General features: G+C 44.4%; 1 protein-coding gene across 2 annotated transcripts in view; it reads left to right on the top strand.

The window, feature by feature from the left end:
* The window catches only part of LOC146863657 (long-chain-fatty-acid--CoA ligase ACSBG2-like), a 540,015-nt gene that overhangs the window by 152,852 nt on the left and 373,262 nt on the right, over positions 1 to 13,901 (top strand). For both annotated transcript variants that reach the window (XM_085627749.1, XM_085627750.1), the window contains exons 3-4: positions 2,573 to 2,661; positions 9,792 to 9,912. In XM_085627749.1, the coding sequence (XP_085483875.1) occupies positions 2,573 to 2,661; positions 9,792 to 9,912 (210 nt within the window). The remainder of the gene's footprint in view (positions 1 to 2,572; positions 2,662 to 9,791; positions 9,913 to 13,901) is intronic.

The following is a 13,901-nucleotide window of genomic DNA, read 5'->3' as shown; positions in this document are numbered from 1 at the left end:
AACATAAAATATTAGGAAAAAGTGCGCATAGATGAAAGTATGTATAGAGTAGTCGTATCAAACAACCCAATGCGCAAATTAACATAAGTATTTTAAATATCTAGCCCATCTCCATTGTGTGTTATTCCTTGAAAGAATAGGTCCAGAGGGAAGGAAAAAGCCAGTCAATTAAATCTGAGGCACAATAGTAACAACCCAATGAGTCACAAAGTTGCAATTCAACATTAAAAACATAACACAGTGTCCTAGCTCAATGTATATCACATTAAATCAATTGAGACAGGATTGAATTAATATATTGTTATTGTTACAGTAGATCCCACAGAATATGGTCTAATTTGTAAAGGAGGAAAATGCATAGTTACATTTCAATAGCATCCTACCCCTAATACTATGATGTTAAAGGGACACTATACAGTGTGCAATACCCTGACATAGTTGAACTACAGAAATGTAATCAGTCTTGTAGGAAGATGTTTAATTCTCTATCAATGTTAAGCCCTTTGTGGACAGATCTTTCAGTTTTCTAAGTGCAGAGGTTTTGTCTCCCCCACGGGGATCATCTTCCACTACGGCAATCCCATGAAATCTAATGAGCAGTACTTCCGAGTTTGTATGTGAAGTATTGTAATGTACACCCAGTGGATAATTGGTATGACCATTACGAATGGCTCTGATGTGTTCCTGTATCCGCTCTTTGAGTGGTCTGATGGTACTACCAACATAATAAGGTTGCATTGACAGATAATACAGTACACTATATGTTTGGTATTACAAGTCATGAAGTGGTGTACCTTGTGTACCTGCCCGGTGTTATAGCTGATGACTTTTTGGACTATTTGAAGGCTTTACATATTATGTGTTTCATTGTATTATCCTCATGTGTTTAGCAACTAATTGGACTTCAGGATTTATTTAATACTTGTCCAATACTGGTTTTAGGATTATTATATATGGTATGGGTGTACTGTAACAGCTTCTTTTTTTGTATATTGATATGCATGTTATTTTGTAACGTGCTAATAGTACATCTAGGTAGTAGGTGTTCGAAGCTTCCTTAGCACCCTGTTGCAAATATAGCAACATAAATGATATTTTTCACGCTTATTATTGTCAATTATAGATACGTTGATCTTATTGATGTGCAGTTATTTCCCTCATAGTGAACAATCTTACCTATCATGCTCCAATTTCCTTTTGGTTCATTTTTTGACTGCTATTTGGGTTACTGTTAAGTTGGACAGGTTTGAATGCCTTACCAGTTTTAAATAATGTGGAAACTCTTTAGCCAGAGGGAGTAACAAGATCTGTGTGCTTTAAGTGTAAGGGCTGTGCTTAGAGACCATTTCAGATAAGCTGGAACTGATCAAACCCCCCTGAATCTCATCCTTGCAGCTCAGTCTCGAACGCGTCGACGCTAATGTGAGGCGTCTGCTCGCGTTTCAATTGCCGCTGATTAGTGTCCCTGTGGTGCAGCTCAATTCAATGCAGACTGCTCTTCACAGGATCAGCATCTTTTACTCTTTTTCTCAGGTGGTCTTTTTCCTTACAAGGAACAATGGCTTTTTTTTTAAAGTTGTGGGTGTTTGTTAACCCTGATACTACCTAGCTGTGTCTTGGTGAGTAGATATACTATTTCATTATCAAGCAAGCTTCAATGTCCTGACCTGTTGTTGGTTACATCATGTACTTCATAACTTCTTCCAGGGTACTACTGCAGCCCATGCTTACCAATGTAATGAAATTTAAATCAAATTCAGTGGTAAGTTAGAATGTACCCCTTTTTCAGTTTTTTGGGTGACTTTATTAATTGTACATTGTGACTTTAGGTCTTTTTTCCGTTCTCACGAACTGTGGCCACATGTCTTGACGATGCTTTTCACATCACCATTTGCTGTGATATATTTGACACCATTGTTGGGTGAGGATTGGGTATGAAACCTTTAGATTTATTCTCTTTCACTCAGTCCTGTGAAATTCACTCAAATGTTTTTTTTGTATTTTCATTGTGTATGCTGCATCTATGATCTTGGGCCTGATGATGATCCATTTTTCATACAAAACTATTAAAAGCGGGTCGAAACGCCAGCATCTCTTTAATCAGTTTAAGTGCTTGGATGTGGTGACATAAAGTTTAGCAAAAAATCTAAAGATTGAAGGCATTTTGTTGCCGATTTTCATCTACATTTGATACACTAAGTTGGATTGTTTTTTCTCTATCTATATAAAATATATTTTGTGTTACAATCTTTGACCATACACCTGAGCACTGCACCGTATCACTTATGTAATACATAGGAGCACCTGTACAGATATATTGAAACGTGTGTTCTCTAAGTTGTGCAAACGAATACGTTTCATCATATGTGAGAAACTACATGAACTTGGAATCTTGTTGCTTTCTATCATTCATTTGAGCTGTGACTGGACCCCAATGGACTCTTTAATTCTAACTTAGTAAGATCAACTCATATTAGTTAATCCAATAGAATCAATGCTAATTATACTGCACTTATGGACCATGGCAGAAAAGCTGGTACTGATCACGCCTTTCTAAATCTCATCTTTGCAGCTCGGTCTGGAGCGCTTCCACGGCGTTGGAATCCTGGGCTCTAACTCCCCAGAGTGGTTCATTGGCCACTTAGGAGCTATCATAGCCGGGTAAGTGCCTACTCTAGCTGTACTTATTCACAATAAATGGTGCAGCTAACACCCCAGATAACCACTGTTATCTCAGTCCTGCTGCTTGTCAACACTGTATGAACAAGCCACATTCATCATCACTCAAGTCACTTGGGATATAAGACCTCAGTAAGTCACCTGGGACATAAAGCCTCACTACATTTTATTTGATTCTTAACTTTTTTTAAATTCCAGGAGAGTCAGTAGGTCTGAGGTTCATGGGGATGTTGTTCTAGAGCCCGGATGTATAGGTTGCCCCTCTGTTTTTTCTCATATTTCTCCACAACTTGTTGATGTTTTGGTTCCAAGAATGGCACTCTCCACCCGAGGTGGTTCTTCTCTTAGCCGGTTGTGCATGGATTCTATTTCTGATGGCCTTGTAGATGATGCTGCTGTTTTTTTACTTGATGTGAGGATAAATAGGGAATCAATTAAGTTACTTCAGTGTAGGGGTGATGTGGTTGAATTTCTTTAGGCCTTTGATAAGCTGGGGACTGGTGTAAGGTACTGTAAAGGGTACAAATGTGGTGCCAAAGAAGCCTTTGATGCCATCCAGGTGCGAGAGAAGGTAGGCTTGCAAAGTTGTCGCTTTGTCTTTGGGAACATTTTTATGTCATTGACTATGAGATGCCAATTGTTATTACTTGGTTAATTAGTCATGTTATGCTAGGTAAGGAGTTCTTCACATAATGCTACACACATTTTGTTTTGAATTTAAATTTGATTTTAATTTGAATTGTTATTTATAGAGCGCAGCGAATGCCGTGGCGTCTTGGCGCTAACTGTGATTAATAGGTAATTGGGGCACCTGACTCTGGGTGTTTAGTTTTTGGCAAATAGCCAGGTTTTTAATTCTCTCCTAAACCTCATCCGATTTGGTTAGCAGCGCAAAGTAGATGGCATCTGATTCCAAAGTTTTGCCGCACAAAAAGACAGTGTGCGGCCCCCCGATCTTACCCTGTGTGTTTTTGGAACACAGACAAGGCCCTCCATAGAGGATCTAAGAGTTCTTACTGGAAGATGAATAGTGAAAAGTTTCCGCAACTCCCCAGAAATGCCTCCATGGAGGGCCTTATGCACTAAGCAGAGAGCTTTAAAGTTGGCTCTTTGATGGACAGGGAGCCAATGTAGTGCTCTAATGGCCTCTGAGGTGGGCCGACCCTTAGGAATATTCATGAGTAATCTAGCCGCCGCATTTTGCAATGGTTGTAACTTCCTCTCCTGTGCTTTATCAATTCCCATAAAGAGAGCGTTACAGTAATCTAATTTAGATAAAAAAAGTGCAACTACAACTGTCTTTTGAAGTTCATATGCAATGAACAGGAAGATTTTCCTCAATTTTTAGGAGGAAAAAGCAAGAGGAAGTTAGTTGGTTGACATGGGCGGAGAGATTAAGTTGTTCATCGAGGGTCACCCCTAACTTTTTTACTTTGGTAACAGGGGTAGGACAAACTCCCGCCTTTGTGGGCCACCTGTTGATGTTCCATAACGGTGGTCCTCTACCGAATTCTAGGGCCTCGGTTTTATCCGTATTTATTTCAGAAAATTTAAGCTGATCCAGCACATGATATCTTTCAGACATGCATGAAAGCTGATGGCTACTGTCTCTGAGGATTTGGCAACTGAGATGGTGAGCTGTGAGTCATCGGTGTACATAATCAAAGAGAACCCATGTTTCCTGACTATGTTGGCCAGTGAGAACACATATATGTTAAAGAGGGTTGGTGACAGAGCAGATCCTCGCGGAACACCACATGGGAGTTGGAAAGTTCCAGACTGTATATTCTCCCAATGTATATTTTGTTCTCTGGTTTCTAAGAAGGAGGAGAGGAGATTTAGTGCAATATCCTCCACCCCTATCTCTCTCAACCGCTACACTAGTTGTTTTAGACTTCTTCAGGAGGCAAACTGGAGTATCAGTGACAAGAGTGTTCGGTTTAATAGATTCAAGAAGGAGGAACATTGTTGCATCAGTTAAACGCTGTTCAGAAATCACCACTCAGTGACAAAACTCTGCCACTAAAATCTACAACCATGTATTGCATCGTTTTCTTTTTTTCAAGATTAGGGCATCATTTAGGTGGTCCTGGGCAGGTGCTTTTTCTGGATAACTAAGAGTTGTTGATAAGCTATAAATGTATGTCATCACTGTATGCACAGTTGGGTGATGCAATGTCATACCTTTAGGTACTAAAAGAACATATATAAAAAAAAACTGAGAAAAACATCCACCTCCTTTCCTCTCACCACCTCACCATGGTGGTCCAGCTTTGCGGGTTTTGTGGTCCAGTGTGGAGTCAACTATACTCTGTTGATCACAGGTGTTGCCTCTTTTCACAACCCTTCTTTCAGGAGAAAGAATGATAAGGGTGACTTTCTCTAGCGTCTTAGTACATTGACAGCCATGATTGGGCCCCTTCTTCCTCAGCCTGATGCTATGTTGCCGACAAGCATCCTCAAAGTCGGAAAATATCCAGAGCCAACTAAGGGATTAGAGTCAGACTATATTGGATAATTTCCATCTAGGAATGTAGATAGGTTAAGCGGGAATATTTATCATTAATTGACGACCTTCTCTGGCTGCCACACTACAGTCCTCCAGAATGTCTGACTGCACAAGGAGGAAACACGAGGTATAGCACCAAATCTATTCTCACAACAATAATGTAGGAGGCACAAGGAAAATGGTGCCCTAGAGAGAGAAAACATCACAAGGTATTAAATACCCTCACAAGACTGACAATAATATAGCAAGTTAAAATAATAATCACAAAGAAGACAAAAACTCTAATAGAAGAAACAAGGTAATGAATAGTGGACCACAAAATGCATCGAAGACAGAATCTTTGAACGCTGTGATGAGTGATATTCAAGAGCAGACCCCTTAGACACTGCCTGACAAGGGAGTAGCCAGATAATTTAAATACCCTCTACTTGAAACATACCTCTAGACCGAGCGTGTGAAGCGAGCAAATGTGGCCCTCCTAAAGAGAATTCCTTTTACTTTCCTTTTATCTATCCATCCATTTATCCTTCCATCTTTTCACTCATCCATCTATATCTTCATGTATCCATCCATCTGTGTTTTAACCATTCAGCTTTTCTCTTTTGTTCTTCTGTGCATTCTTCTATACTTCCATCCATTCACACTTTCACCAGTTAATGCTTTCAATTTTCAATTCAGTCATTCTTTCACAGTTTCATCGTATTTTTCACCTTTCTTCTATCTTTACATTCATGTTTCCTTTCTTCCTTCCTTTCCGCTTCCGTTCTTCTTTTCCTTTGTATCTACCCATCTTTTTTCTCTCATCCTTACTTTTTCTTAGATGTGCTTCACTGTTATGCTCATTGTTTTGCAGTGTGTTTCTCTTTCTCTGCGTCTTCCACTATTTCGTTTTTTTTTCTTTATGTATTTCCTTTCCTGTGCATGCCAGCTGAAACTTCATAACCCTCTCTCATAGTATTTCCTAATAGCGCTGTTTAGCAGCAATTTGCCTGCAGACATAACAGGCCCATACACAACTAGTTACTTTTTATGTGGATCAATCAATCAATCAGTTTATTTATAGAGTGCACTACTTACCCGTGAGGGTCTCAAGGCACTGGGGGGGGGGCGCGGGGGTGCTGCCACTGCTCGAACAGCCAGGTCTTGAGGAGTCTCCTGAAGGCCAGCAGGTCCTGGGTCTGACGTAGGCGGATGGGGAGGGTGTTCCAGGTTTTTGAGGCAAGGTGGCAGAACGATCTGCCACCGGCGGTCGCTCCACAGATGTGGGGGACGGTGGCGAGGGTGAGGTCAGCGGAGTGAAGCGGGGCGAAGCTGGCAGTTTGGGGTGTAGAAGGTGAGTCGTTTGTTGAGGTACACTGGTCCGGTGATGTGGAGTGCTTTGTGAGCGTGGGTGAGGAGCTTGAAGGTGATCCTCTTGTTGATGGGGAGCCAGTGCAGGTCTTTGATGTGGGCTGTGATGTGGCTGTGGCAGGGAATGTCAAGGATGAGGCATGCAGAGGCGTTCTGTATGCGTTGTAGTCGTTTCTGGAGTTTGGCTGAGGTTCCTGCGTAGAGAGCGTTGTCGTAGTCCAGTCTGCTGCTGACGAGGGCCTGGGTGACCGTCCTTCTGGTTCCGGTGGGGATCTATCTGTAGATCTTGCGGAGCATGCGGAGGGTGTTGAAGCAGGAGGAGGAGACGGCATTTACTTGCTGGGTCATTGACAACGCAGAGTCCAGGATGCCTCCCAGGTTGCGTGCGTGGTCAGTGTGCGTTGGTGCAGCTCCTAGTGTGGCCGGCCACCATGAGTCATCCCAGGCGGAGGGGGTGGATTCGATGATGAGGACCTCCATCTTGTCCGAGTTCAGTTTCAGGCGGCTGTCATCATCCATTCGGCGATGGCCTTCATTCCTTCATGGAAGTTGGATTTGGCGGTGGTGAGGGCCTTGGTGAGGGAAATGATCAGCTGGGTGTCGTCGGTGTATGAGATGATGTTGAGGTCGTGCTATCGAACGATGTTGGCGAGCGGTGCCATGTAGATGTTGAAGAGTGTCGGGCTGTTGGACAATCCTTGGGGTACGCCGCAGCTGATCTTGGTGTCTTTAGAGCAGAATAGGGGGAGGCGGACACTCTGGGTTCTGTCGGTGACGAAGGAGGTGGTCCAGTCCAGTGCTTTTTTGTGGATCCCTACGTTGTGGAGGCATGTGCGGAGGGTGTGGTGGCAGACGGTGTCGAAGGCGGCCGAAAGGTCCAGGAGGATGAGGGCCGTGGTTTCTCCGTTGTCCATCATGGCCCTGATGTCGTCGGTGGAGGCGATGAGGGCTGTTTCAGTGCTGTGGTTGCTGTGGAATCCAGATTGGGATGGGTCCAGAATGTAATTCTTTTCGAGGAAGGAGGTCAGTTGCTTGTTGACAATCTTCTTGATGACTTTCGCCAGGAACGGGAGGAGGGAGATGGGCCGGAAGTTCTTGAGGTCCTTGGAGTCTGCCTTGGGTTTCTTGAGTAGGGTGTTGATCTCGGCCTGCTTCCAGCTCTCCGGGAAGGTGGCGGTCTCGAAGGAGCTGTTGATGATCTTGCGGAGATGGGGTGCGATGGTTGAGCTTGCTTTGTTAAAGATATGGTGCGGGCAGGAGTCAGATGCTGAGCCGGAGTGGATGGTGTTCATGATTTTGATGGTGTCTTCGTCGTTGATGTGGGTCCAGGAAAGCAGGGGGTCGATGTGGCTGGGAGGCGGTGAGTCTGAGGTGTTTGTGTCTGTCGGGGGGGCCTGGTTGCTGAAGCTGTCATGGATGTCTGCGATCTTGCGGTGGAAGAAGGTGGCTAGGGAGTCGCAGCAGTCTTGCGATGGCAGGATGTTGTTGGAGTTGGAGCTGGGGTTGGAGAGTTCCTTCACGATGCTGAAGAGCTCTTTGCTGCTGTGTGCGTTGTTGTCTAGGTGCTCTTTGAAGGAGGTCCTTTTGGCGGTTCGGATGAGTTGATGGTGTCTGCGAATGGCGCTCTTGTAGGCTGTGTTGCTGTCCCATGTCTGTTCGTGGTGCCACTTCTTCTCGAGCCTACGGCAGACCTGCTTGGATGCCTGGAGATCGGCGGTGAACCAGATGGCTTTTCTGTCAGTGCGTCCGTTCGAGGGTTTCTTTATCAGGGCGAGGATGTTGGTGCAGTCGTCGATCCATTGCCTAAGGTTGAGGGCGGCAGAGTCGGTGTCGGTAGTGTCCGTTGGTGGGTTTGCGCGAGGGTGGTGACAAGCTGTTCTTCGGTGACTTTGCTCCAGCTGCGGTGGGGGGCCCGTTGCATGCGCTGGTGCGTGGTAGGCTTCTCGAAGGTGAAGTGGACGCAGTGGTGGTCGGTCTAGTGGAGTTCAGTGGTGTGGCTGAAGGTGACGTGGTTGCTGGCGGAGAAGATGGGGTCGAGCGTGTGTCCGGCGGAATGGGTGGGGGTGGTGACGAGCTGTTTGAGTCCAAGGTTGGCGAGGTTGTCGAGCAGGGTGCCTGAATTGCTGTCGTTGGTGTTCTCGAGGTGGAAGTTCAGGTCTCCGAGGAGGATGTAGTCCGTGGATGCAAGGCGTGCGCGCTGACGAAGTTGGCGATGGAGTCGCTGAACTGCGGTCGGGGGCCGGGTGGTCTGTAGATGAGGGTTCCTCTGAGGGTGGTGTTGGGGTCGGTGTGGATCTGGAAGTGCAGGTGTTTGGCGGCGATAAGCATGTCGTCTGTGCTAGTCGAGATTCTGAGGGTGTTTCTGTGGACGATGGCGATTCCTCCTCCTGTTCCGTTGGTGCGGTCCTTGCGGGTGATCCAGTACACTAGTTGATCAGGCCCATGTGGGATCCCCACTTAAGCTGCTACAACAGGAAATTCCCCATGCCCATGCTGCCCCATGTTGATATGCCCTCAGAAAGAACCTGAAAAAATGTCCTATTCTCTTGTTGTCAGTGTTCCCTAAAGAAATGAACGATGTACATCTGTTATTAGGGAACATGTGTGTAGGTCCTGGTAATGTAGCTTTATCAGCCTCTATAATTGTCCTTCTTATGAGCCAATCTCCAAATCCCAAAGACTGTAATGTGGAAAACAAATATAGGTTTTTAATGAAACGTTGTCATGAAGTTCTAGGTTTAGAGTTTAATGAATATCTTTAGGGGGCCTACATGTGGGCATAGGAGGAGTCTGTGTTGTGAATGGCTGGAAGAGCCAGCATTATGGTTGCGCGACAAATTATATGCATCTTTGCAAAAGTAAAGAGCTTTACGGTTGTATACACCGTGTGGCTGGCAGTTCTTGTGGTGGTGCAGCCTCCAGCACAGCTGCGAGTGTGTGCAGTGGCAGTCAGTCAGGATGGAACTCACACCCACAAGGTTGTTGGTAAATAGTTAGCTGCTCCCACCTTTGTTGCAGTCCTTGAAGGTGGCATGCGTCTCATACCATCACAATGCGTGAGAGCAAACAAGCTCTTCACCAGCCTGCCCAATAAACTGTGATAGCCTTCGATTGGTTTCATCTTGTGTGGGGGGCGTCATTAAAGAGGGCTCATGAATCACCCATGCAACATTTGAGTCCTCCATGACATACGTAAGCACCTACATAAACCCAAAGCCACGGATTTTAAACTCTCCTCCTCCCTTGTTTGCAGTGGTATTCCTGCTGGAATTTACACCACAAACTCGGCGGATGCCTGTCGGTACGTGGCCATCAACAGTGAATCCAACATCCTTTTAGTGGAAGATGACGACCAACTGAAGAAGATTCTTAAGGTGAGATGTTCGCCCATTCTCTCTCCTTCCCTAAACACATCTCACAAAACACTTAAGATGGACATTATTAGCAAGCATATTCTATGGCCTTCAGCATGGTCACCCCAAGATTATCTTACCTAAAAAAATGAACAAATTTACAGAGCAGCTTTAGGACACATTGATTGCCATGACCTTCAGATATAAAAGTGTACCTGGTGAGCTTCAGCATCTCCTTGATTGAAACTTTCACCATGCACCTTAGTCCTGATCAAGAGCTCTGATCTGACACAACACCCCACCTCAGTCCTGCACCGCACTGAGATCTAAAAGTGCTCACACTGCACCTCAGTTCTAACCAGATCTCAGATTTAAAACTGTCCCGATAGTGCACTGAATACTGGACAGAATGAGTACTCCGATTATGCACAGCTCATCCGGTTCTTCTCAGTTGTGACTAGGACCAGTACTCAGAACAGTCCCTAGAACTAATTTGATCTGATGCGGCTCTTGCAGTGCACTTTACTTCTAAGTAAATCAGCACACCCAGAATTGAAACTTTACAATGCACCTAGGCCTTGACCAGAGCCTTCACTCACATCTGCTACTACTCCCTCACCACACCTTGATTCTGAGCAGCACTCAGATGTAAAAGTGCTCTGACAGTTTAAATCCAGTCATCACCTACACTGAGAGCTAAGCATGCTCGGACAGTGCACCTCAATGCTCACCAGCATCTGGACTCTGATCTCACACAGCTCTAACTGTGCCCTTCAGTCATGGAGTATAATAATCTGAATAAATAATCCCATTCCAACCAATCAAAGGCCTCCTCTGCAGCAAAGGAAACTACTATGTTTCGTCCATGTCATCCCTTATTTGCCAATGTACATGTACTGATGTTTTTATATGAGAAGCTAATGTATCAACGATGGCAATAATTCCTTCAACCTATGAGCCAATGCCTGATTTCCCTTTGCCTGATTCCCTGATTGCCCTTCAGGACAGTCCAACCATAAGAGCGAGAATAAATAAATGCATACTGCAAAGTCAGATTTAGTGGTTTCTGCTCTAGAATAAGATTTTATTTCTTTGTTGCACCTTTGTTTGGCTATGCATGCATTTGTGGGGAAACAGCCTTAAATAGGCAGGTCGACAAGGGAGTTATGATTAAACAGCATCTCTGAAATTCTTTGCTGCTGAGAGTAAGCCATCCTGTATTCACAATAGAGGTTTGGCCACCATGTCCCTCTCTGGCCATTGTAGTGATGTATGATCATGCACAGTAGGATCCTACTGGTCCTTGGCAAACTCCTTACAAAATTACATAATCAGTTGGGAGGTATCTGGGTGTGTCTGAGTGTAGTCAATAAGGTTTATGACACAGTGAATTCAGTTAACGTTTGCATGCCGAAGAATAAAGACATGTGTTACAGAACTCCCTATGTGGCGTGGTCATTTGAGTGCTCCAGAGCGGGGTAAGACACAGCAACTGGTGACGAGAATTAGAATCATGCCTCGAAGAAATAAGACTGCTCTCCCTAAGAGTTTACCAGGGTCCAGCAACCTGCTTGTGCGTGCCACGTGTGCCCAAATAAGTAGTCCACAGTTGGCGTATGTGGAGTCAAAAGTGCCACTCTAGCAAGGTCCTCGAAGAAGTGGCAGTCCTACAGAGGAGCACAGTCAGAAAGCCCGCCAGAAGCCTACTGGTAATGCCGAAAGAAGAGATACTGTGCCACAGTGTAACACAGAGCCATCATCCATTCAAAGCAGAAACTCTAAAGGCAGCAACAGCCAGGTACGAAGAAACGCTAAAGGCAATGTCAACCAAATACGATGCACAAAGTTGAGAGTTGTAACGAATATGTGCAAGAGACAAAACCATTGCTCACCGTTAAGAAAAAAGATGGCACGGTATGACTTCAGCCTGGGCGCGGCAACCATGATGAAAGCTTATGGCTGATGCTTACAGAAAGTGTAGGTCCAAGTGAGTGGCAACCGTCATCGGGAGAGCAGATACTCTCAACAGCAGTAGGCCCCAACACAAGTTATGATGCTGCTGAGGTTGTTAAACCGCCATTCAACACCGCCAAGAAACAGAATATTGGCACCAGATGGACTGCATGGATTGAAACGTTGACGATTTCATAGCTACTCTATAAGAAATCGATGGCAAAAAGATCGTCAAATACTTAAAGAACCTTGCAGCTGATGGAGTGAAAGAAGTGATAAAGAAAATACCACTAGCTGATGAAGGAAGTAGCGTATCATCAAATCAGAAAATCGTTGGAAGCCAAGTTAAATCCAATGGCGAATGTTGACTCTGAAAGGTACATTTTCAACCAGGCAAGACAGCAAGGTGCTGAAACAATACATGAGTTTGTCGAAAGACTTGATGCCCTCATCAAGCACTGCAAATTCAGTAAATTAAATGACAAAGAGACGTGCGTCTCAAAGTCTTCTATGTTTGATTCTATGATTCTTTTAGACGATGCATGCTGAGAGAGACGCTCAGTCTAGAAAAGGTACTCATGGCTGCGAGAGCTGAGGAATGTGCAGATCGACAGGCTTTTGACATGGAAGCTCGAACAGCCCAGACTGAATCAGCTTTGATCATGAAAAGTACGCTGAAACATAAAGTGGAGGTCCATAAGACGATGTCGCAGATAAGAAAGAAATTGTGCTTCTGATGTGGTTTTTCTTTCCCACAAGAAGGGAAATGTCCTGCCATTGGACAGACATGCAAAGGCTGTGGGAAAAAAAACATTTCATAACAGTTTGCAAAGCGAAAGAGAAACCAAGTGTGTCACGACAAGAAAAGAAAATGAATGCCAGAAAGTTCAAGAAGCATTCTAGCCATGCCCAGAAGCCAAACAGCAACATCAAGTGAGGCAAGTAAAGACTAAATGACGTTGATCGTCATCAGGTTAATCTTTCACAGGCTCTTCGACGTCATCATTGAGCGACAGTGAAGAAGATGGATGTACAATGGTGATGGCGAACACAGAACGACATGCAGGATTGGCTGCTTGCAAAGAAGAACACAATTCAAAGAGAGATCGCCAAGTGAGGCGGCTGATCAAAATCATACCGGCAGAAAAATACAACGAACTGTCTCTGACACCACGTCTAAAGACATAAAAAAAAAAAGGTGTACACCTGGGCTGCTTCTACACTATTGCAAATTCAAGGGTCATTTGTGGCGATCATGAGGTATAAGAAAACGACAGTGCAAGCACCAATTCATGTCCTCCAAGGTACTTTGTCGAGTGCATGCCTACTCAGTTTCAGCACTGTTGCTGACATTGTACTGATATCCATCAACTACAATATCAATGCACATTCTGAAATAGTAAGTGAATTCCCATCGTTGTTTCATGGACTAGGAAAACTCAAGACAATGAAGGTGCAACTTCAAATTAATGAGGACATTCATCTTGTTGCTCAGAGACACCATATGATTGCTTTTCATTTACAGGAGGCCATTGAGAAAGAACTAGAGACATTTTTAAAGCGTGACATCATCAAACACTCTACTGGTCCGACGCCATGGGTCTCACCCATAGTGTTAGTGCCAAAAAATGACAGTGGAGGTGTAGTGCGCATCTGTGTTAATATGTGCCAAACCAACAAAGCAATCAAGAGAGAAAGACATCCATGTCCACACAAAGTGAACATGATTACACTGCTGAATGGTGCCAAAGTCTTATCCCGTCCTGATTTGAACAAAGGATACAATCAACTCGAGCTGGAAGAGAACCGTAGGTACATTACTACTTTTTCATCTCATGTTTGTTCAGATACAAAAGACTCAGCATTGGTGCGTCATTGGCTGCAGAAATCTTTCAGGATGTCATTTGCAGAGTAATTCAACATGTCACACATGCTTTTAACTACAATGTTGATATATTAGTGTCTGGGGCCATCGAAGGCAGCATGATAAAACTCTTACACAAGTATGCCGCCTGCTCACTGAGGCAGGTCTCACTTTAAATACAGAAAAGTGTGAG

The sequence above is a fragment of the Triturus cristatus genome, chromosome 2_1 (assembly GCF_964204655.1).
Source record: "Triturus cristatus chromosome 2_1, aTriCri1.1, whole genome shotgun sequence".
NCBI classification, from domain to species: domain Eukaryota; kingdom Metazoa; phylum Chordata; class Amphibia; order Caudata; family Salamandridae; genus Triturus; species Triturus cristatus.
Note: the sequence above shows the minus strand (reverse complement) of the source record. Positions and strands in the feature narration are given on the sequence as shown.